Source organism: Marmota flaviventris, chromosome 3, assembly GCF_047511675.1.
Source record: "Marmota flaviventris isolate mMarFla1 chromosome 3, mMarFla1.hap1, whole genome shotgun sequence".
Taxonomy (NCBI): Eukaryota; Metazoa; Chordata; class Mammalia; order Rodentia; family Sciuridae; genus Marmota; species Marmota flaviventris.
The window spans coordinates 133,730,428-133,756,564 of record NC_092500.1 but is presented as its reverse complement, the minus strand read 5'-3'; the positions used below and the strand labels follow the sequence as shown (position 1 = coordinate 133,756,564).

General features: G+C 37.0%; 1 protein-coding gene across 5 annotated transcripts in view; it reads left to right on the top strand.

Annotated features, from left to right (window-relative positions):
- The window catches only part of Dlc1 (DLC1 Rho GTPase activating protein), a 378,931-nt gene that overhangs the window by 177,455 nt on the left and 175,339 nt on the right, over positions 1–26,137 (top strand). For 4 of the 5 annotated variants that reach the window (XM_071610412.1, XM_071610413.1, XM_027954677.3 and 1 more), the window contains exon 5: positions 7,392–7,425. In XM_071610412.1, coding sequence (XP_071466513.1) covers positions 7,392–7,425 — 34 coding nt within the window. Of the gene's footprint in view, positions 1–7,391; positions 7,426–8,344; positions 8,397–26,137 lie in introns of those variants that run through there. The other variant, XM_071610415.1, reaches the window with a different exon arrangement.

Genomic DNA, 26,137 nt, shown 5'->3' with positions numbered 1-26,137 from the left:
TAGTGGTCCCAAGCATCTCCTACAATTTGTAGGTCAACCAAGTGTCCCATGAGAGTGGAGGATAAATGCTTTGCATCTTCCAGTAGAAGGTTCACTTCTACACATACCCTCAGGCCCTGCTGATTCAGTATGCACAGAATTGGGATTCCTATCTTCTTATGAGGACCCAAGTTGAATAGTATCACTTGCTCATCCCTAGGAGGGCAAAGAATAAACATACCTAGTGACCGCTAGTGATAGATCCCAATTAAAGGTGAGGACAGAGGATGGTAGCCTCCAAAGTGGGTTTTGTGAGACTAAAGGGAAATAGCTAACCAAAAAATAAGAGAAGAAATTTTCCAAAATATCACAGAAAATAAATGCAAATGGTTCAACATAAGGAAAGACAAAGGAACATGTGGAAATAAGTTAATCTGACCAAAGGAAGAAGAAGATGTAAACAGATAGCCTCTGCTTATATTATTTCCAAATAAAAACATAGTAGCGTTTTTAATCTTATATTAACAAATATAACCTTGGAATAGTTTACCCTTATGGAGTTCTGTGATCATCCATTTCCATGCAGCAATTTTAATCAATCTTCCCAAATAGCCCTGGGAGATATTTATAACTACCTTTATTTTATAGATGAGAAAAATGGACTGGGAGAGTTTTCTAGAACTCTTGCCAAAAGTCACCAAACTAATCAGTGGCAGCAGGGAACTTAGTACTTATTCATATTCATCTCTAATTTTTTTGCCCCAGCCTTCCATCTTGAATTTACAATTAGCTCACTTCCTTCTACAAAGTGCCTTCAATTTCTTTTAGTGCCATCAGAGCACTTAGCAGCCAGTGGGTATTTAACATGTGTAGCAACTGACTAGAATTAGGCAGGATATCAGCATGTTACTCAGGGCTGAGCCTAATACTGGGGGAGAATAGTTAAAGCATTTCAAGGAAAACAGTACTGTGAGTAAAAGACCTTCACCAGGGATGATTGTCTCAGTAATGCCCACCAGATCCTAAGAGGAGGGGTTCACACCAGCAAAACCTGTGACTTCACCTAGAAAAGTTGAAAACATGGCTGAGACTGAAAAAGCCTTTATGGGAGGTACTGGGAAGGATGAAAACAGGCCTAACATCGAAGCACAGAGGAATTACTGCTTCATACAAGATGATGGATCATCTGGGGAACAGTGGCGCACACCTGCCTCTGGTGTCTGAGGCAGGAGAATTGCAAATTCAAGGTCAATCAGCAACTTTGGTGAGAATCTGTCTCCAAAAAAAAAAATTTTTTTTAATTTCTAAAAGGACTGAGGATGTAGTTTAGCACTTGCCTAGCACACATAAGGCCCTGGTTCAACCCCTAGTACTGCCAAAGAAAAAAAGAAAAAGAAAGCTAAACAGCAATTTTGAGTCAATTACCCTCTGAATAAGTTACGTATTTTTGGCATCATCTTTACTGAAAATGAGTGTACATGTCTATGGTATTCTGTAATTTTAAACTTTCATAGATCAGACTTAAGAAAAAACCCAAAGCTATCTGGAATAGTCACTTAATATTTCTAAGTGGCTACTCTATGAAAATCATTGTACAAAACAAGATAAGAATAATTTTAAATAATTTGCTAATTTACAGGAGGTGTATTCATGTGTATGATATATTCCTTGAAGATAGTCTTTCAGAAACAATTTCCATGTATCTTCCATTTTTTTCATTAAGAAACTAAGGTAAATAGTAATACGAACACGGGGAAGGATAAAGCCATAGTGACCTTTAGGCTTTATTGTCTTATGTATAGCAGACAATGCGAGGAGACCTAGACTCCAGTCTAGTTCCCATTTGGCAACTGATCCTCTGTAGCATTGGGAAAGTCATTTCACCTTTCCAGGTATAATGGCAAAAATGACAGAGAAAGAACTAGAGCGCTGTTTTCCAAAGTATATCGCATAGACTACTGTGGGTGTTTTAGCTGATACAGAGATAAACATTTTAAATTTCGGTAGTTATTTATTTTAGTGTAAATCATGGACAGTATGACCAGCAAATCAAATGTATAGAATCATCCATTTTATTTTTATTTTTATTACTTAGAACAAATCAAATATAAAAGGAGAACTTTAAGTTTAATTTTCATAAAATATTAAACAATTTAGAGATGATAACATAAATATAGATATAAAATAGATATAATGAATGATAATACACATACATTATATATGTGTATTTTCTGGGTATGTAATATATATAGTATATTACATTATATATGAGTATATATTATATATGAGTATATAAATAATATATATAAAAATCTACATATGGATACAGAAACTACAAAGGTGGTATTCAAAGAACTGAAGTTTGGGACACATCACTGAATGAATTTCAAGTCCCCTCCACCATGAAGAACTTACATTTTCAACAAAAGAAGGGTGACTGTCAAAGCTAGAGAAATATTTCATAAACCAAAATAGATGATATCAGATTACCAATGAGACTCAGCTTGTTAATGAACTTCTTTGTTCAAACAAAGCAAACTGCAATCATTGAGGGGCTGAACCTCACAGGACCCAATGCTGGTTCCTACGGCAGCTGCCATCGTTGAAGGTTTGTACCCATATCCCATCTTCCTTCAAAACCTTAGTAATTCTTCTCCTCCTTCCTAGAGTGATTTCAAAACAGTCTTTAAATGATGAAGAGATGGAATCAAGCCCATTTTTCCATGTACCTTATTTTCTTGTATGTCTTTCCCTGCCAAAATGTTAATCTCTAAATGTTCATCTCAGTACTCATTGTGCCCCCGGTGGCCTCTTGGGCACTCAGCTGGGACAGAGGCTGTTCCACCACTAGGAGATTTTTCCTGTCATTTCTATGGACGTACTTACACATTTCGAAATTTCTCTAAATATTTCTTGAGAGAATAAAATGAGACTTTTATTCATTTATTTATTTTAAATTTTTGGTGTGCTGGGGCTTGAACCCAGGGCCTTGTGCATGCGAGACAAGTACTCTACCAGCTGAGCCATATCCCCAGCCCCAAAATGAGTGTTTTAAAGAAAAAGGGATAAATTATTCTACCTCTAATTCTTCTACGGATTAAACCACTGTTTAAAAAGCAAATGGAAAAAAATTCCTATATAGTAATATTCCAGACACTTCTGTGTGAACATCTTTCATATTTGAAGTCATGCAAAACCGGCCTATAAAGAGAGAAAGCACAAAATAAATGTTGGTGCTCTGTTGTGTACTAAGTGAACAACAATAACAAAAAAGTTAGCCCTTGGTGGAACCCAGGAAGAGAATCTTTCACCCTATCATGCATGCCCATTGCTTGAAGAGATTGACCTTCAAAGGGCCTCTTAGTTGAGATAGTCCATGGTACTGGTACTGATTCCTAAGAATTAAAAAAATATATATTTTATTCAAATGAAGGAAATAACATATCAATAAAAATAGCATATTATAGACATAAAATTATACATTTTTACCTAAAATCATCTAGAAGAAACTGGATCATTCAGAATATTTTAACCATGCAATTCCAAAAGAACATGTATGACTTATGCTGCTGTTTATGTTAGAAGCTTTTGTGTAGATGCTGTAAGTTCCCAAAGGCTTCTGGCTGAGGTCTTTCTGGAAGTGCAGAAAGCTCTCCCAGCAGCAGACCAAAGGAATCAACCTATGTCTATAGCATTTCCGCAAATCATGTCCAGATCAGCATTTCCCTAACCAGGCTTCACATCCCAAAACATAAACAGACATGCACACAGTCTAAACTCCCACACACAGCTTTAAAAGATCTCATTAAGAGAAAGCAAATTGTTTCCCTGTCTCTTACTAAACAATTTTCTTTTTAATGACTTTGAAAAAAAAATTCAATCTCAAAGCACTTTCAACAGACCAACTTAAATGAAAATCCTTACACAAGAGGGCTATTAGAAGATTAGAGTTTGGGGGGTTGGGGCAGTGGTAGTTACAACCATAGAAAAGGTGGTTATCCTATCATTTGTATATCTCAGAGAACAACAAAAGAATATGAATGATTTTTCCCCTCATTTGGAAGTTATTAGTAGACTTTGCTTTGTTCCATTGAGAAATAAGAGAAGAAAATATGAAGTTACAGTGAACCCATATGGCCAGCAGGAAAATCCTATTTAATTGCTTTATTGCCAAAAATGTTAAATCACTTCCTGAGGATGCAGTTCAAATGAAACATATGGCAGCTATTAGCAAAAGCTCCTAACGAATTCAAAAATATGCTTTTTATGGGAGCTTTCTCAAAAGCAACAGTCAAACTTGTTATTTAAACTGTGTTACAGATACGCATTTGGTATGTTTCTTCTACAAACTTTGATGAACACCTACTGGGTGCTAGTTTACACAGCAAGCTTACGTGGGAAGTTTCATTTTAAGCCCAGAAACAGAACACTTCCGCACTTCAGGATGAAGCCCCAAATCTAACCATGCCTCATCTCAGAAGTCAAGGGCAAAAAACATCTCCCAGCCAATGTCTCCATCCCAAGAGTTCAATCCCAGAAAAACATCCCATTACCACCTGAAAAGTCCCAATTATCTGGTTACCTACTTATTTCTCACAATGCTATACCATTGATGGTGCTAATCATTGCCATTTAGCACTACTTCGAGGAATTATTCTTTATCTTTTTCACATCTTGTTGTCAATTCAAAGTGAGAATTCCACAAACAAGAAAACTTTGCTAATGGTTTTTGTATCTAGCATAATGTGAGGCATGTAATTAAGAATCAGGAAATAGTTTTAATTAATTGAAAATTAAATGTCAGTGTTTTCTAATTTCTTTAATGTCTCTTATCTCTGGGAAATTTTAGAAATTTAGTCAGTTTACTCATAATCATTTTCTAGAGAAACAATTTTCTTTCAAATTCAAAGTTTAAGTCAGTTCAGAGTATCCAGATGTTATTATTATGTGGTCTTATTTTAAAAGAGAAGTTTTCAAGTTTTAGGTTTATTAAATTTTATCCATCTTTTCTCTACATTGTAATGTCACCATTGCAGTTATTAAAGGAAATGAGATTTGGGAGCAAAAGAATCGTACAGAAACTGGTGAGATTCCAAAGTAATTGGGATTGGCTACATGAGATATTGGCACTGGATATATGAAGGCTAAAATGGTTCTACTTCGTAACTAAATTCGCTGATTGACATTTTTATTAAATTTATCAATGCCCAGTTATAGATTTCTTCAATCAAATAAAATATGGGAAAGACCTGTCTTGGATGCTAGTCAATCTTGTGATTTGGGGCAAGACATTAACATTGTCTTAAATGCTTTAGCTGTAAGAAGAGAGAGATGAGATTTCCAGATATCCTAAACAGATATTCATCCACAGGTAGTTTGTTACTTAAGTCAATATCCTATCATGGAACCTCTCCAGAATTTTTCCTCTTCATTTCCCAACGCTCTAATTAGAACAGCCTCAGAGGTCAAGGCGCCAGTCCTGGCTGCCACTGCTGATGGTGTGACATCATGAAAGTTACTTCAGTTTCCGGGATTTAGAGGGTTGTTGTAAGAATCGAGGGAAAATTTACCGGTTAAAAATTGTGCCTTACACTTACTAAGCCCTGAAGAAGTGTTAGTTATTTTTCTACCGAGGAAGTTCCTCCAGTCATCTTCCTTTAATTACCAATCACTAAACTTCACTTTGTTGTCAATCAGGGAAAGGGTTTTTTGTGGTGGTGGTGATTGTTCTATTATTTGTTTGTTTGCTTTTCTCAAAGAGAAAACTTAATTTAAAACCCTTGATCAACGGTAAATTGAGGAGTTAGACTTCATATATAGCAGACAGTGTGAAATCAATTTTGATAATCATTTTTAATTCTTCTCAAGAGAGACACATAAAAAGTAACAAACATCACCAAAACTGTAGGATAAATTTCTTGGAAAGGGAGAAAATGACCTCTTCCTGTTTTTCAATCAGAGAAGTTCTTGCAAGAGAAGGAAAAATCAGATGACACACCTACCAAGGGAAAGATGCTCAGAAGAGTGCTGGACACCTCTGCTGGCTGTTTGATGAGCTGGGCCTGATCCTCATACTGCTGTCTAATATCCTGATATTCTTCATATCTGTACCCAGGGTGCAAATTTGATGTTCAATCCAGAGAGCAAGTGTTGAACAAATAAATAAAACAGATTGAGTCAAAACATGCCTTCAATATGGATAATTCTTGCCAAAACAAACCCCTCCCCTATTTTTATCTATAGAAAGTTTTACTTTATATGAATGATTGGACCAATCTCCAGATCCACTGAATTCCAAAGGTGATGATCTCAGCAGTAATCATATCTCACAAAGATAGGGGCATCTTGATAATCATTGTTTCTGGAAATAAAAATTGATGTCATGTTCTTGCACTTATTAATAACAGAGGTACACTTGGACCTCTTCTCTCACTCTCTTTCACACACACACACACACACACACACACACACACAGGCACACATTTCTAACAAAATCGCCCACATTATCCTGCTTTTCTTGCCTCAACTCTGTAGACTGTCTGCTAAAGAGGAGGAGAGAGAGAGGCACCACTTTCAGACATATGCTGTGGCTGGGTGTGGGAGGGGACATCAAATCACAGTGGCTCAGATAGATTTATAAAAAGACTTGGAGTTCAAGTTAATGAATAATTGAAGTAAGAACCAAAAATTCAGCTTCCTTAATTTGTTTTAGGGTATCCACAAAGGATAGAACTAGACAGTGATTTTTTTTAAGTCTTTTGAAACATCGCAGTCTGAACCCTATTTTTAAAATAATGATCGTGATAACTGCTGGGAATGAAACTTCTAAATCTTTCCTATCAGCAAATTAACCCACTGGATCAACGCCCGTAATAGTAAACAGTCAGGGCAGCTAGCGTTTTCCTGAGGACCTTTTGGGTTTTCTAGAGGTTCCAAATCTTGGTCTTTCAGCAACCCTGAGAAGTGGACGTGATTATCCTTGCTTTGTAAAGGAGGAATCTGAGCCTGGAAAGGTAAGACAGCTCATTAAGAAATAAGGGACAGGGAAGAGATTTAACCAATTTGCCTTTTCTGCCTCCCAAAAATTGGACAAAGGAATTGAACTATAAAAATTTGACCCAATTTCTCCAAAGAGTGCTTTTTGTGTCACTTACTGCCAATTCCTTTTAAAGATAATATGGGTATATGTTAGTTTGAGTTATCTTCAGACAAGAAAATAATAACAAGTTGATTTACAGTCATCACAGGCAGATTTAATGACTTCCCAACAGTTCCACAGAGCTTATTTTTCTAAATTGTCATGCTCTATTTAATTTTTCTACACATGTGATACTTTATTTTATTCCTAATGATGCGATTTATTGTTTCTTTCTGATAACATCATAATTTTGTGTTTTTCTTTTCTTTTTCAGGCTATGCCAGGTGTTTCAGAGAAGGAAAAGGCTGGTAAGTTGACACTTTGGTTTTTTTCGTATTTCAGAATAAAATTCCATTTTAAAGTAGACATTTTATTAAATATCTAAAATGTATAAATTTCATCAATATCTTGGAAAATGTTATTGTTGAATTCCTGAAAAAAAAATGAGTTTATTGTGCTCCAAATGTAAGAAAAACCGTGTAACATAACATTAAAAATATGTAACATAACATTACATTATAATAAGACTTCTTGTATCCTCATAAATATCTGCAACCGCATTTTTTAAGGAAAGCAATTCAATATTAATCAATGTTGTGAAGAAACAGTCTTTGGAAACTGGTTGTTACTAATTATCAAGATTTATTTTTGAATCTTAAGTACATATTCAGTAACCATGGAAAAAGTCATACTTGATGTTTAAAGCTGATGCTATACTCTCAAAAATATAGATGTGAGGCAATATAAAGAACTGTGTTAGAGATAAAATTATGTTTTTATGCTGTATACTATAACTATTCAAGAATATCATGGAAAAACAGGTAAGGATTGATGAGAAACATGGAAATATGAAAATTAGATTCAGATTGGTGATCCTGTGTGCTTTTTAAAAATCTTTTGATCTTCCCCAATATTGTCTTATGCATTCTAACTAAAACAAAAAAAAACCAAAACCAGAGTAAAGATGTGCCAGCAAACTTGAAGCATATCACACAGTTCATAGACATTCGCGATGCTTAAGAGCCATGTTAAAAGTTTATAGTGTCATCTAAGAGAAGATACAGTTTCAAGTGCCTTTGTACTAAAGCATAAGAGTTTGTCTGATATGATTTTGATACTGGGGATGTTCATCTTCTATTTCAGAGATCTTATTTTTGCTGCTAGATAATGTTCACAAGTTTTCATAGTTTGTTCCTTCTGTGAACTCAACTTTTCTCTCGTATTTAGTCTGTGTCTGATTTCTTCAATAATGTTGAAAATGCTTCAGAACAGAAGGGAATCTTTGAATTGGCCTGATATGTCAAGGCAAGAGGAAAACTGCTGTATTTAACAATATACTAGTATTCTATGGATTAAGTACAAATACTAAATAAATTGATGCTTTCTTTTTCCTGCATTTTTATTGGTACATTATAATTGTACATAATGGTGGGATCTGTTGTTACATATTCATACACGAAACAATTTAACAATATGATTTGGCCAATATCATTCCCCGTAAATGAATTTAAATTACATTTCCAAAGCCCCAATCTTTAAATAGATTCTGTTGGCTATATATTTATAAAAAGTAGTAAATAGTTATGTGGGTATTTGCATCACAATGAGAAAGAAGTGTAGCTAAAGTCCCGTTTTATCTTGGGTTATAACATTCTCTGTAATTCCCCTGATTAGTTGCAATTTAAACAAAGTATGTAACAGAGCATAGTTGTCATCTTATTCCAGAATATCAGCAAATTCTTTCATACCCCAAGGGGAAAATTTGGATGTGACTTGTTGGCTGGTGAAGAGGAGAAAGAGGGAGTGGACAAGGCTGTCGTTGAAAGAGATAGGGAAATAAAAAGCTACCTCCTTCCTCTTTCATTGAAATGGCTTCAGTTTGAGAAAGAAACATTCCATTTTATCACACCTCTCTAATACTTTAAAAATTTTATTGCAACAAAGAATTAATTAGACATAGAGCATAAATACAAAACTATCATCATGGAAATTTTCTTCTTCGATGACAAAAAGAAACATGAACTTAACTAATATCCTTCCTTTAATATTTTAGATGATTTCTATATTGATGTTGTGCAAATAAAAGAGTTAATAGATTCAGTTCCCTGGGGTTCCATAAATGCCTGTGAAAAGCAGGACTTACTAGTGGGCGGGTACAACCTGCCCCAGACACCCAGATACCCATCCCAGAACTCAGCAGCCTGAGATGAGCTGATCTGAACGGATCCTGTCTTCCCTCGAACATTCAAACAGCAGAATGACTAGGATTTTGATTTAAGAGTCCTAGAGAATGTGTCGTGTTTAAGAAAAAATATAATTTAATTTGATAACATAAATATAAGAAAGAAATTATTTCTTCAAAAAAGTGAGTGAATTTGCCTGACAAGACAAATGTTTATGTTTGACTAATTTATGAGTGATGGTATCAGATTTGACAATTCAAAAGAGAATATGATTTATTTCAAAAGTTGTAAAGGACAATAACTGTCAAAGCCATCTAATTTTTGCATTTCTAAACTTTTTCATGCACCATAAAATATGGTGAGTGTTCTGTACACAAATGTGAATCTCTTTATTCCTAGCTCTATGCATCTTTATTTTTAATCTCCCACTAGACAGTGGAATGGCCATGAAGGCAGAGGACCTTCTCAATCTTGGGGTGGGGGAAGCGGTAATTGAGCTCTTAAATAGGATTAGCTTCAGACCCACCCCGAAGGGGTGTCATTTTTTTTTCCCATCTTGCTAAATGAATGTAGCCTATTGTTCCTTATTGAGAAAGTCTATTTTTAATCCTTGTGACCACTCATCCAAGCCAACTGGAACCAACTCTACCAGGCTTTGTAAAGCTCTAAACAGAATCATTTTGGGTACATTCCATTAATCCTCCTTGCATTTCAGTTATGTGTTTGTCCCCATGTGGGCTTTAAATAGCTGTCTTCTGTTATGACCCATGCTGCTGTGATAACACAGCCAGTGGGATCCATTCTGCTGTTCTCCTACCTCAGGAGGACAACACTCCAAGGGGAAAACACTTTGGAAATAGCCCCCTAGATGCATTTGTTCCATAAGTTCTTATTAAACTACATTTTCTGGGCATTATATGAGGTTCTCTGGACCTAAGAGAAATTATGAATAAAATTTGGTAACTGCCTCAAAGAAGCTCAGATTCTAATTGGAGAATATCCTCTCAGGTCAGCATCTTCCTCCTCCTCTTCTCAACTGAGATTTTTTTTTTTTTTAAGTAGCAGGGATTGAATTCAGGGGCACTTAACCACTGAGTCATATCCCAGCCCTTTTTATTTTTTATTTTAAGACAGTGTCTCACTAAGTTGTTGAGGTTGGCTTTGAACTTGTGATCCTCCTGCCTCAGCCTCCTGAGCTGAAGGGATTACAGGTGTATGCCACCATGCCTGGCTCAACTGAGAATTTCTTATCTCACCTTGTTCAAAAGCTTCCTAGGAAAAGAATCATATGAAAGTATTATTTCTGGGAATCTGTATCAGAATGTGCATTTTAAGAATCTGAAATACAGTCTAAACAACTTGTTGTTAAAATATTAACTTCATTACGCAAGTGTATATATGTATACACACATACATCTATTTGTATCCAATATATAATATAATATTTTCCTCTAACCCCCATCAGACACCATAATCTGTGTGGCTCTAAAGAGAAGGCCCAATGCCTTTGGCATATTCTCCAACACATCTGCTTCCTATCTGTGTGGCCTTGAGCAAGTTGCTTAATTTCCTCATTTATAGAGCATAAATAAAGTATCTGCCATGGTATTTTTGTAAGACAACAAATCTTGGTATGAAGTAGTTCTAAAAAATGGTAGCTATTTTTTATGATGATTAGCTGTGTTCATAATCTCTGTGTGTCCGGAGAGCTGGCTCTCTGCTGTGTGTGCCCTAAAAGTCCTTAATGCTTCCTCAGGGCATGGAGTGACAGCTAACCAGCCGTTCATGTGGAAGACAGAGATGCTCCCTTCACAAGTCCTCTGAGTGGGGTTAATTCAGACAAAGGTTGTCACAGTATAGGCAGAGTTGGTCACATTTAACCCCTCATTAGAAATTATTTTCTCTACAAGGCTGATATTCTTTTTTGTGAACAGATAATCTTGAATTTTTGCAAAAGATTAGTCCCTGGGAAATATATACCCTCTGTCCCATTTTCCCATGACTTGCTTATCCTCCTCAATCCCCAGTCCCTGGGGAAATTGGAGCCTATCTACCCAGCAGCCCTATTGGATCCTATCTCCCTCACTTCCTGCACATAATCCTTGTCCATTTTTCCTACCATTGCTTTGGTTCAGGGCTCTACTTCCCATTGAACTTTTGCAACAGTATCCAGAACTGGTCTCTCTGCTTTAGCTTTACACCCATCTTCTCTCCACACTGTGATCTGACCTTTCTTGGAAAAGCAGGACCTAATCATACCAATTACTGCTCATTTTACCTGTCTGTGCATTGTCTATAAAGTAAGATAGAACTTTCCTGCTCAACATACCTGGATGCAGTATATAGTATTGTACTGGGTATAGAAACTTTGACCCTCAGATCCACTGCCTGCCTTGCTTCTCCCTGACCAGTGTGGACTAAATGCATAAGCTTCCATCCAGCTTCCATCCTATCTGGAAGCTCCCCAGTCAGCCAAGGAGGAGCCTCAGCAAGAGACTGGATATGGGGGCGTTGGGCCATTGAAGCTGGGTGTTTCATTCCCTCAACTGCCTCGCATCACAAGTTTCCAGGCTCTGACAACCACTCTCTCCTCTTGCCCTGTGGTTTTCCTACACTTTTATAAATAGTTTCTTTGTTAAACTCCCCCTCAGTTTACCCCATGTGCCATTCATTTCCTATTAGGAGCTTCCTGGATATACACAGCAATATTTCCCCTTCTTTCTACTCCTTTGTTTTGTTGGTTGATTGGTACAACTACAGCCACCACATCCAACGACAAAGACCCTCATAACTCTTTATCTTTCTTCTTCTGCCTCATCTGTGACATGTACTTGTTGAAAAAATTACAGTTTGACATACAGAAAAGAGAGAAGTAGAGAGAAATTTGTCTAATCTAGAAAAAAATAATGACTGTTTTTTCTGCCTCCTAAATGAACATAATGATGCTTCATACTTTGGGGAGAAATATATAGGTCCTTATGATTTATAAAGTGCTCTCTATCGAATAGAAACATGTAACTGAGAAAATAAGTACTTCAGCTTGGCCGTTAAAATGTGACTCTGAACATATTTGAGAAGTAGTAATATGGAGTAATGTGAAATTTCTCATTCTAAAATTAAATCACAGAATACCTTGCAAATTTCGTCAAGCTACATGGCAGTTCATGGACCATGATCATTAGCCAAAAATGGCATTTTCCCCTGTCTTGAAATGCTTATTGTTTTATTAGACTTGACAGTACTATCACCTCCTTAATGTAATGAATTATTTCCCAGTCAGAGATCATCATCACTGATTGTTCTGTGGTCCTAAAAGCACTGCGTGTCTCATTTTCTTGCTTGGCTGTCTTCTTCTCCATCTGTGAGATTTTCTTGTTCAGGAATATTGTCTTCATGTTCTCTGTAACCAAAACAACTGCCGTTATATAGTGTGTAATCTGTAGATATGTGTTAATCAGTAAATTAATATCACAGAGATGCTTTAGTTTCCAGTCAATGATTTAGCGTCAACATAGTTCTAAAATTTTTATTTAACATTCTCTTCCTTTCACTCCATCACTCCTGTTACCCACCCAAATATCTGCCAAATATCTGCCAAATATCTCAGCAAGGTACTTAATGGTGCTATCTGGGGATATATCCCATTCAAATGTATAAAAAGGTACCACTGAAAAAGATGACTTGGAACCTGATTTTGGTTGTATTCATAGGCCATTTTTGCTAGAATGTTTGTTCTGCCTCAAGGTGATTTGTTTGGCCAGAAAATATTAAAAATCAAGATAATGAATTATAGCTTGAAACACTTGTGAAAGGTATCTTTCAGAAGTATATAACAGAGTTATAGTCTCTCCAAACTTTGTGTTGTGCCTAGCAAGGCAGAAAATAGAAATCAAACAGTTCTTTGTGACACATGTGTGAGAGAAAAAATTAGGGTTTTCATAATTTCATTCCACACTTCTTGTAAACATACTAAATAACAAACCTAGACTTGGTGTCTTTTGGTATTAATTTTCTTGGCTGCTTTTGATCGCCAAGAAGGGAAATGCAGATGACAAAAATAAGATCTAAAATGGAAAGACACTTCTGCCTTTGCCAGTGTGATCATCATTGCTTGAATTCAGAGAGTTATCAATGTGATCTGTTTCACTCTGAGCCATGGTCCAATATTTACAGATCCAAAGAGATATGATTTAAAAAAATCACAGGATTGCTGTATTTCAGAATTCTTTGAAAAATTCTACCCTGTTGCATGTCTTCATTTGGTATGGATTAGATTGTTTTATTGTTGTCTCACTAACATGTGAACAACTTGAAAGACAGAGTTTTCTTTCACTCAGTTCTTTATTTTCCATGCCTGGCATTATTGGGTAAATAAAAAAATAATTGCAATCATTGAAAATTAGCCAACGCCTTCCTCTCTTATAACTGATGCTCCCAAAGCCAAATGTACCATCTTCGAATTCTACTCTAAGGGAAGCACCTATTGTAACAGCAAAGATTGCCCGCCACACACACCCAAGCTGTTAGGATTAGGATTCTGGGGTCTGAAAAGTGTCTTTATCTGGCCAGTCTGGGTTTTGGCCAACATTCTAAATTCTTTATTCCCTTTCACTCTCAGAAAATGAATTTCACTATTTTAAACTAATGGCTTATAAATACTCATTGCTTCATTTTTTTAAAAAGTATTATGCTCTCTACTTGACTGTTTTCTTAGGAGGAAGGAATTTAGGGTATGCCCACACATAACCTCTTGGTTCCTCTGAAACCTAATGTAAACTAATCCTTGAAAAGTTGGCTGTGGTTGACTGGGTTGTTGAGAGGAAACACATTAGCTTTCAGGTATCAAGGAATTCAGGGAAAATATAAGCCAGCTATTCTTAAATACCAAAGATTTTGAACTCAAGATTTAAAAAGTAAAGATAACTTCTAAATGTTCCTTAATTTTCTATCAGCTTTTCACTTACTGCTAAATAGGTGAAACAAATTTACTTTTTCACCAGAATCAATAAAATGTAACTTCTTTTCCTCTCAATTATATTTCAAGCAAAACTGATGTATGATATTTATTTTTAACAAGTTCCACTTGAAATGTTGCATCTTGCACTTGTGATGATTCTCCCCAGGTCTCTGAAAGTGTTACTTCTCTGGTGTCTTTCTTGTGGTATTTAGTGTTTCCTGGGATGCCTTTCTGTTTGTGAATTACCTTCCAGATCAGGCTGTAAGCTTCAAGTCAGAAGCCTCCATTTTATCTTACCACTCAGTGTGGTGATTTGCAGAGAGCAGGTTCTCAAGCAATGATTTTGGAATGATCTCCTTATTTGGCACACCAACCACTCCTGCAGGCACTCAGTAAATCTCTTTTCTATCAATAACCAGGATTTTTCACAAATAATGGACAAGCTCGATATTTCTTCTGAAGTTTTTCTTATTCCATAAAGTCTTGTGGTCATTTAGGCCCTCCCATGAATCCTTGCAAAGAATAGCTATCCATGGTGTAAAGAGAATGCTATGAACTACTGATGTGGGCCAATTAAATACTTTTGCATTTCCATATTTTAACAGCCATTAGCCTTTTATCTGTTGAAAAAAATTAATTTGTCACTTTCATCCTGCCTGAAGAAAGACAATTTATGAAAAAGCACCCCCACTTTGGTACTGGGGATTGAACTCAGTGGCACTAGACCACTGAGCCACATCCCCAGCCCTATTTTGTATTTTATTTAAAGACAGGGTCTCACTGAGTTGCTTAGTGCCTCACTGTTGCTGAGGCTGGCTTTGAACTCGCAATCCTACTTCCTCAGCCTCCTAAACCATAAGGATTACAGGTGTGCACCAAAAAAAGCCCTTTGTATCATTTAGAAAGCAATAAAAAAATTTTGTTTAGTCTGAAGTCATCTCTGATCATTTCTTGAAGTTTTTAGCTTTATAGAATTTCCAGTGCATTGGTTGTAGTTCAGTTACTTTTATTAATTGATAATGTGAATATATATATATATATATATATATATATATATATATATATATATGCAAATACATGCTATAAGGTAAACATTTGATTGATTCTAGCTTCTTTGGAAGTTATATGGAACAAAGTATGAATTTGACCTGCTGAAGTATGAAATTATCTGTAATTCTGATGGCATGATTATACTTTTCTCTGACCCTCCATGGATCAAAAGAACTTTGATTTGTTTTTCTGCATGTAAAAGTTTAAGATCAATATCTCTTCCAGGTGGATCCATGGCCATTTCTGTTGCAGAATTAAAAAATTACTTTAGTATACAGTTATCCAAATGGGAAATCCTAGACAGTCATTAAAATCATAACAAACTGGGCTGGGGATATAGCTCAGTTGGTATAGTGCTTGCCTAGCATGCATGAGGCCCTGAGTTCAATCCCCAGCACCACAAAAAAAGAAAAAAATATAACAAGCTAACAATGCCCAGTAAAAAAAAAAAAAAAGACTGGTGCCAGGCTGGGTTGTGGCTCAGTGGTAGAACCCTCACCTAGCATGTGTGAGGCACTGGGTTCAATCCTCAGCACCACATAAAAAAAGAAAACAAACAAAATAAAGGTATTATGTCCATCTACAACTAAAAATTAAATACAAAGACTGGTGCCATCCAAGCCATCCTGCTCTTGGGTGTCAGTTGTGCAGAAAAATTAAAAACTATTTCAGGGAAAGAGTGGATCATGGATTAAAGGAGCTATTTTGTCTTGACTACTATAATCAGGTAGAAAAGATCTCACAGAAGTCCTAATGTGCAGATTTAACAAAATAGTCACCCAGGAGTCCTCAATGAGGTATTATTATTATTTTTTAAATTCCTCAACTTTGAGCTCCCCCAGAAAACACAGTGACTGCCGACTGCTCATGTTTTAAACCTCTTCTTCATATAAATGTTAAATCAATTCTTTCCTATGGATTTAAGAAAATAGATAAATGGAGGATAACAGTACAATTCATCACCTCATTTTTTAATCTCCCACCTCTTTACATCTATGGTCTTCTCTGATATGTTTGTTAAGTGTTTCCCCCATCGGGCTATGATTTTCTGAAAGGTAGACATTTTTTCTGCACCTCTGTTATGTCAACCTCTTAAGGGGCGTTTGAATTAATGTGTGTCGAATGAATGATTGAGTGGAAAATAATAGCAAGCCTTTGCTCTATGCCTGCACTTATGGAAGCACTTTATAGACATAAACTCCATTTAATTCTCTAGGCACCCTGTGAGGTAGGTGTTCATGTTATCCACCTTATACAGTGAGGAATTCTGCGCTCAGTGAGGTTTCTGAAGACACCCCAAGTTACACTGTGGCCTTGCAGGATTCATCCAGCAATGCCAACTGCTGTGTGGTGGTCAAATGCCAAGACTCCTCAGGCTGACGAATATGTTTTCTATAACCTGGCCTTACTCTTCCTCTGCAACCTTATCTCTCACCCTCCTCTAACACGTACCTTCCTCTGTAGCCATGGTAACAACCTCCCAGTTCTCCTGAAGTTGCTTCTGCATAACTCGACCTTTGCTCCTCCGATTTCCTTTCTAGAAATTATCTCCCCCACTCCCCAAGGACTCATTTGTGTGCCGCTTCCACCATGAGGTCTACTATGATAACCCCTGCTCATATGAATTTCATACTTTTTGAAATTATACAACTATAGTGTACAGAGTCTGAACTGGTCATTTTCATAATTAATCCTAGATGAGCTGTCATTGTCCTTTGAGTGTTTTCTTTGTCTCAGTCCTTCCTCCCAACAGTCTTTTAAGTATCTTAAAAACATCACTTAGTTCAGGGCTGCACACCTAAAAAGAACGAATTTAATGAATAGGTTTTATTTTAGAGCAGTTTTAGGTTCTTAGCAACACTGAGTGGGAAATATTGTTCAAACTATGAGATTCCAGTAAAGGTGAAAGTAAGACGATGGTAAGATCAGAGATGACCCATGGCTTGCAGGGAAGGAGGAAGGAGTAGGCATGGCACAGCGGATTTTTATAGCAGTAAAACTACTCTGTATGATGCCATCATGATGTAGTCAGTATGCAGTCTTTTCAGATTGGCTTATTTCACGTATTAATATGCATTTAAGATCTCTCCATTTCTCTTCTCAGCTTGATAGAGAATTTCTTTTTAGTGCTGAATAATATTCCATTGTATGGACACATAGTAGTCCCCCTTTATCCATGGAGAATTTGTTCGAAGCTGCATGAAGTCACAGAGTGTACAGAATACTACTTTTTTTCTACACATAGGCTAGAAAGTGACTAACAGTGAACATGCAAACAGGCAAAGGGATGTTCAAAACCCAGGCATGAGAGAGCAGGCCAGCAAGAGACTTCATCTCACTATTCAGAACAGCACATAATTTAAAACTTATGAATTATTCATTGCTGGAATTTTCCATTTACTGTTTTCAGACCACATATAACTGAAACCATGGTCAACAAAACCCTTGATAAGAGGGGACTTCTGTACCACGAGTGAAAGGGATTATTCAATATATTATTAATGTAAAAACTTTTTTTCAAAAAAACTCAAAGACAATGAAATATGTTACACACTTCACTAATGTTTACTTCTGCCCTTTTTCTTTAGGCAAAAGTAACTTTCTTCTCTTTGTCATTGACTTGACTTAATTTCTCTTCCTTGGGATTTTTCAAGCTTTTGAAAGAAAAATATCACTACTAACTATATTATAGACAGCTATAATTTATAACAGTAGGTGAATAGCACTTCTGTTCAGTGGTGAGGAGAGAGCAAGGTGTTTTTAAAAATTTCACAGAGCTACTTAGTGAGCACTTAAAAAAAGTGCTATATGAATCTCTCCTGTTGCAAGACTGCTGTTTTCTCTCTTCTCTGGGCCTTATGTCACCACTTGCCCCACCTCCAAGTATACTGATAAAAGTATGACAAAGTTAGTAAAACTATAATATTTCATACAATTTACACAGCCTACATATTCCTGTCTTTGTGTCTTTACTCTTGAAGCTTACTTTCTCAAAAATAGTCTTTTGTTATCTTTTTCTACAAATCTTGCTCTTCCTTCAGGGATTAGCCTGAGTACCGCTTTTTGCATAAAGCCTTCTACAACTGAACTCCCCTTAGTCTCAGACTACTTTCATTGCTTGTCTTATCTGCAGTCCCTGAAAGGAGCAGTCAGTGTGTTTTGTGACCCTCTCCCTATCTTAATCTGGGGTCAGAGTCAATTGGCCTACAGTGGGCAAGGTGGGAATGCAGACCCCCTGGACCACAGGCCAGAGATTGTATTGGCTGCCCAGTAGCCAAGTAAATCTCTTCTCTTCCTTCGCCTTCCCCTCTCTCCCTCTTCCCTGCTTCTCTCATTTAAATCATGGGCTACAGAGTCTCAATCTGCAGCAGGTGTTTTAGTTAATGGTTCATTGTGAGCTGTGAGCTGAAGCAAACCATTCTACAAAGAGCAACAGGATTATGGAGTGACAGGGCCAAGACAGAGAAATTAGAGACAATGCAGACTAGAGAAAGATGGAGAAAGTAGATTCCAAGGAAGATGACTCCCTGAGTGTCAGTTCCAGTTCTCAAGATACTTCTGGCCCACACCTGCACAATGTGTCTGCATCTTTATATCTTGGGACCTCTATTTTAATTGGACCTAATATGAATGAATTCCTTGTACTTGAATGATTAGATTCTTCTTCAAGTTCCTATGACTGGCTGAGCATGGTGGCACACACCTAGAATCCCAGAGGCTCAGGAGACTGAGACAGTAGATCCCAAGTTCAAAGCCAGTCTCAGCAAAAGTGAGGCTCTAAGCAACTCTGTCTCTAAATAAAATACAAAATAGGACAGGGGATGTGGCTCAGTGGTTGAGTGCCCCTGAGTTCAGTCCCCAGTACCCCCCCCCCCAAAAAAATTTCCTGACTGTACAATTATGATACAAAATGATCTATCAATTCCCAGCAGCACAAAAAATTATCTATTACTTTATTTTCATGTGATGTTTTGAATCATTCCCTGTTTCTGGTATAAGTACTCTGTCTCCCAAAATATATGCAGCCACGTTTTTGTTTTCTACTTACTTGGTCGTTTTATTTCACAGGATCTAGAAAGATCAGTGGATATCCAATGAATTCATAATTTTCACAGTGAGACTATCTTCTTAGGTTACAGAGCCATATTTTTAGTTCATAATTACATTTCAGCCCATAGAGTATCTTTCCATTCCATCTCTTTTAGCTGATCCCATCCAAATCAGTACCATCATACCTTGAATTTATGAGTTTCATGGATTTCTTTTTCCCCTTGGCCAAATAAATTATCTTCCTTTTTAAATCACTTAGTTTTATCTTGAGCATGCCATTCAGTTTTTAATTTGCATTGTAATTTGCTTAGGTCAAGTACTACTGCTCTCAATAATTTAATATTTTCTGTAGACTATATTCCTTTTCCTCATTCTACTTAAATACCAATTAGTATGATATTAAATTATGATAGTTAACATTGTAGGCCCAAAATAAGAAAGAAAATATATTCATTTATCTATAAAGAATATAAATAAACAATCAAAGTGTTACAGTTGATAACATTCTTAAAAATAAAAAATCTTCAAGAAAAAAAATAGGAATTTGGTTAGACTTACATGTATTCCATGACATGTTTTTTTTTTTTAAAGAATATATATATGTATGTGGAATGTAAGAGATATTTCTGATTCTTTTTTTTTTTTTTTTTTTGGTACCAGGGCCACATCCCCAGCCCTTTTTATATTTTATTTAGAGACAAGGTCTAGCTGAGTTTATTAGGGTCTTGCTAAGTTGCTGAAGCTGGCTTTGAACTCCTGATCCTCCTGCCTTAGCCTCCCAAACCACAGATGCCATCGTGCCCAGTGTCTTCTTCTTCTTCTTTTTTTAATTGCTCTTTCTAAGCCCTCTGTGGCTGCCTTCCAGCTACAACGCTGAACACAGGAGCTTCCCTCTGTGCAAAACAAAGATTATACAGGTGACCCAAAAAAGAACATAAGACTTTTTATTTTGTCTCTTCAGTAAAGTAGGGAGCTGGCTTAATATAGCAATAAAACCTTCACCATTTTGTAATATTTTTGAGCACCAAAAATATTAGAGCCTTTAAAAAGAGAGTCATCTCAGTCTGACTTGTGACCCTGACTCTGAGATGAGGCTCATCATTCTGCAGCTAATCAGGAGCTCTCTCCCAGATGGTCCCTGACAACAGAACATAAACAGAGCACTGACCTCCTCATCCTCACATGCTGGGAGCGACCTGGCCTTTCTGGGATGCAGACAAGAGAAAGTGGGATAAAGACACATTCAACATGTCTTTCCAAATGGAGATGTTCCGGCACCCTTACAAATACCTTCAGGCATTCCCAAAGCATTTCCATCTAGAATGGAGGCCAGCTTTCAAAAAATAACCTCAGATCAAACACGGACAATTTTCTGAAGGGAACGACACATGAAATTTCAGCAAAGTGCGTTTAGTTCCTTAACAGACAGAAGTTAGCAAGAAGCCCTACTTGCATTCTTTTCCTGGTAGAACCTGAGTGAGCCAAGCTAAGGGCGCTGATCCATAGAAAGAATTCCACATCTGGAAAATCTTTGCTCCATCTGTGATAGGTTTTCTGTCTCTTGCTCTTGCTCTACCATTTCCCATGACTTCAACTTACCTCGCTTTTGTTTTCTTTAGAGAAATTATTCAACCCTTAGGGTTTCGCATTGTGTTTTGTTTTGTTGTTTTGTTTTGAGGAGGCAGGAGTGAAAGAGCTACCTCCTAATAGTGTTGCAATGCCCTCATTTCTCATATTTAATTTTTTGTGTGTTTTTTTTCAGTATCTATGTAAGTAATATATATGGTAATAAAAGCAAAGATCTGATAAACTCTATGGAATTATGTTTAGAATACTTTATGTTGGGAAAAAAGATACTTTAGGTAATAACAGTACTTTGTTTTTTCATTTGCATGGATTTACTATTGAACTTTATCTTCTAATTCAAGAGTTTTGTTACTCTCAAATAATAGTTAATATCCGAGAGCACATAGAAATAATGTTACATGTTAGTACGATAGTATTCATTGATACCACATTATAAATTGTGAAAAAATGCTAACTCTCCAATCTTAATCTCACTGAGGTCTTAATTAAGTTACATGGCATTGAAGTTTGGGTTTTCTTCTCTTCTCATTCTTTGCATTTTCTCTTGGGAATTCCACCCAATTGAAGATGGTTCTGCACACTTCCAGCCGAGCCACTCAACCAAGCTACATGCCTCACCTCCAGGCCCCCTATAGATGCAGTTCCACATTCTCCACATCATACACTCTGTACCCCAGTATCTTTGCTGATATCATTACCTTTTCCCAACACTTCCTTTCATACCATATCCAAATTTCCAATTACCTCCTTTTGAAAGCCTCTGAGGATCTCCACTTCTTGGAAATCAGTACCTTTTCCCGAACTCTCAAATCCTATATTGAACTTTTTATAAAGTGTTTATTTCTTTATGCCCTTTATTATCATTATTAGGATTTATTTTCTCTATTATATCATAAAATTCATGTCTGATTTATCTTTTCCCCTCCCTTTGGTACCAGGGATTGAACTCAGGGGCACTCAACCACTGAGCCACATCCGCAGCCCTATTTTGTATTTTATTTAGAGACAGGGTCTCACTGAGTTGCTTAGCACCTTACTTTTGCTGAGGCTGCCTTTGAACTCAGGATCCTCCTGCCTCAGCCTCCTGAGCCACTGGAATTACACGGGTGCGCCACCGTGCCTGGCTCTGGTTTATCTTTTGATGTCTTATACATAAAGGATAATCAATAATTATTTGATTAAAAGAAAAATGGCATCCATATTTGAGAGTAAAAGCATACCTTTTAATGAAATGTTCGTTAGAGTGTGCCTTTTAACTGTGTTAAGTATGCCTCTAGAATACTTGTTTAAAATTTCAGATTCCTGGAAGCCTCCAGGCCTGCTGAGTCAGAATTCCTAAGGCCCAGCAATCATAAATGTTAATATACTCTCCATGGAATTCAGATAAACACTAAAGTTTAAGGATCACTGGTTTATGTCAGTGAACATTTCCCACTTATTCTTCTTTCCCACGTGGATAGAATCTCAATTTGTAGTTCCAAAATTTTGCTACCTAACAAAATCCTAAGACCTAGGACAAATTATCATGACACTGGATGGCTACCGAAAGGTCATATTTTATTACATATGAGCAAAAATATATCTATTCTCTCTCTCTCTCTCTCTCTCTCTCTGATGCACTGGACTTATAAAACTACTTAAGGCACTACCTACAGAGAGTTTAGAGTCAAGGTAAGAGAAAAGATACATAAATATGAAAGTTTATTGAAAAGACAAAACAATCAAAGATACCCTATGTATCCCATAGTTGCATGTGTTTGCCTTTCGTCAAATCTACCCATTGTCTGGTCTACCAAAGACGACAACCTTTTAAAGAAATGATAATAATTCCATACACAGATATGGTGGGGGTAGAGGTAAGGGAGACAGACACTATGCAGTGAGAACCTGAATGTCACATCACCCCATTACTCACCCTCAATACGTGGATGTTTATTGGGACTAGGTTCTTGTTATAAACATACATATCTCTGCCTCCCTACCCATTCGCCCCTCTTCCAGGGCTAAACTTATTCACATATCCGAACCACCCAGAGTGTATTGGTGAGCACCAATTCAACAGGAATTCTAGTCTCTATGAGGTGGAGGGTATTTGCGGGGTGATGAGTCATAGACCCCTATGGAATGATGACCCTGCACAACAGGATGGCAGAGGACTGAATGCCACAGAGAAAAGAAAGAGGTCACAGGAGTGAAGATGTGCAGAGAGAAGAGTAGAGCAATGACATAAACTAACGTTGCCTCATTTGCAATGTTGCAATCCTGGAAACAAGGGACCCTGCCAAACACTGCCTAAAAATTGACTTACGTGGCACAATCCTTCAGCAAGTTACAATCTTGAGCTTCCCCTCAGTGGAACCTGTGATCCCTGTTCCAGGTCAGCACAAGACCAGCCAAATGTCAGCCCATCCGTTCCCTTTCTCTCCCACTTCCTGTTCCCTCCACTAGAAAGTCAAGGGCCAACGATAAAGGGAGTGGTGCTGGCAGCAGTGACCTAGGTATGTGCTGCCTTCCTGCTTGCCTGCTGTCTCAGGATTTCCTTTTTCTAGACCTTGAGTGCATGTCCTCTGAGTATGCTGACAGACTGCTGAGCAAGATAAGTGGTAACAACTAAGCAGTAAGATTCTCAAGATACTCTGGACGTTTAGCCGAGGGCGAGGACACCTGGGCTGGAGTTGTCCAGAGAGATGGGGGAAAGGAAGTCTTGAAAAACTGGAATGGAAGATCTGAGACATTTCTAGGCAAGGAAAATGCAGTTGGCAAAGTCGGGATGGTGGGAACGCACAGGGCTAGGTGATGCAATGGGGTACCCTGGCTAGCTGCAGCCCACAGTGTGTGTTTGCAAGAAGAAAAGACTGGAAAAATGGGATTCCAGGCTCCAACAGGCCTTGGAGAGAGTGATTATGATTTTTAGTAAGAATGCTAAATCTTATTCCATTAATCATCGATATTACCACAGCTGCAAAGATCTAGATGTCTTTCTTATCCCTACCTCTTTATTCAGTAGTAAAAGACAAAAAAGGTACCAACAGTTCTTTTAAAAAGATACACCATTTTTAGAAACTTTTTGAAAGCAAACACAATCACTATTGATAAGGGACTTTTCATGGGTATATGTCACGGAATTTAAGATGAGGTTGGAGAATAGTCAAAATTTTTTTTGAATTCTGCTTTTGTTTTGGGTTATATGCTTTTAAATTTTGGGTTCTACTTTATTATTCAATCATTATTTATTAAAATAAAAAACAAATGACATCATTAATATAAAGAAAAGATAACATGGAATTTAGACAACTAAAGAAAATATTTCTAAAAATCTCTAATTTTCCAACTAACTTCAGAGGGAATAATCTTCCTAAGAAATGCTAACCGTTTCCTAAAAAATAAATAGATATAAAGGAGGCCTACTTTTAAATGATCATATTGTACACTTAAATGGCAAAATTGCCCGTCCTATTTCCTGCCACCATCTATCCTATGTTTTGCTTTGAATATCTTAGTTTCCTATGTTCTTGCATCATTGACAATCTAGTCTTAGTGCCCGATGTGAACCACTTTGTGCATGAAATTCCAAAGGAAAAATACTTACGTTTCCCTCAGAGGAATTTTTCCAATGTCCAATTGAAATGGTAACAGTACTTACCAATGCTACTTTTTATGTAAGTAACAAATATCAAGAAATATGGGGGAAATATTTGTTTAATTCAGAGTACATTGATCAGCTTTCCATCCCTATGACAAAATGCCTGAAGTAATCAATTTTGAAGAGAAAAGGTTTGTTTTGGCTCACAGTTTTGGAGGTTCTAGTATATGATATTTGGTCCCATTGCTTTGGATCTGAGGTGGCACATCATAGCAGGAGTGCATGGTGGAGAATGGTTGCCTATATCACAAGCCAGATGGCAGGAAAAGGAAGAAAGAACTGAGTCCAGCAATTCCCTACTAGAACATAACCCCAATGACCCAAAGACCTCCCATTAGGCCCCACCTCTTATAAGTTCTACCATCTTCCCAATAGTGCCACCCTAGAAACCAAAGCTTTAACACAGAGGCCTTTGAGGGACACACAACATTCAGACTAGAACACAAAGGCTGATAAAAACCTCACAAAACCGTGTTTGCCCTTTTTCTCCATCTAGACCTACTCAGTCATCATCTCTAGATACTTGTCTCATATACTTAAGAGCAGTTTCTCCCAAACTATTTATGATGACCAATTTTTTTTAACTCCAACCATTTTAAAATATAATGGAAATGGATTACTAGAAAAAATAAATTGGAAAACACTTTTAAATAGAAGATGAAATGATTTACCATTAGATGCAACAGACATGAAACTTATTCTGTCAAACTCATGCAAGAAGTTTCTAAATGCCTCCTCTCCATTTCTGGGCTCATCTCTGACCATCTGTCTGGACACTGACTAGACGATGGTCAAACATTAAATAGTTTTAGAGACCAGGAACCTCAAATCAATAAGGACTGTCAGGGAAAGTTAGGGTGGGAACTTCCCAAGTCCTACTCAAAGAGATTAGGAAAGGCATGAGATTTATTTGATGATCATATGTTTCTTCAAACATGTGGGAATTCCACTTTTTAAAATAAAGGAATGTATGCTGGGCACAGTGGCACACGCCTGTGATCTCACGGACTGAGGAGGCTGAGGTAGGAAGATCAAAGCCAACCTCAGCAACTTAGCGAGACCAGGGTGTCAGTGACACCCTGCCTCTAAATAAATATAAAACAGAGGCTGGGGATGTAGCTCAGTGGTTAAGCACCCCTGGGTTCAACCCCAGGTACCAAAAAAAAAGAAATTAATTAATTCAAAAAAGGAATGTGTCTATAAAAAGCATTTGCTGAAAGTCCCCACTGTCCTTTAGCATCTGCTTTTCTTCTTCAGACTTTCACATGTTCAAACTTCACCTCAGATGCCCTCTTTCCTCTGAAATTTACAGGCTGTCATCTTAAATATGCAAATGAACAGCAATGCTCCATCGCCCATAATTTTACCTTTTTCTTCCATTTGCTCAAAGGGTTTCTTTTTCCTTTCTTCTCCTAACTTTTCTTTCTTAAGTCTTTTGTATGAGTAAGACTTTCACTTTTTTCCTGGTTTTTTTTTTTTCTTGTTGAAAATAGTTGGGAAGAGAGTTTTAAGTCACTCTTTATTAGAAAGTGACTGTGAAAATTGTGTTC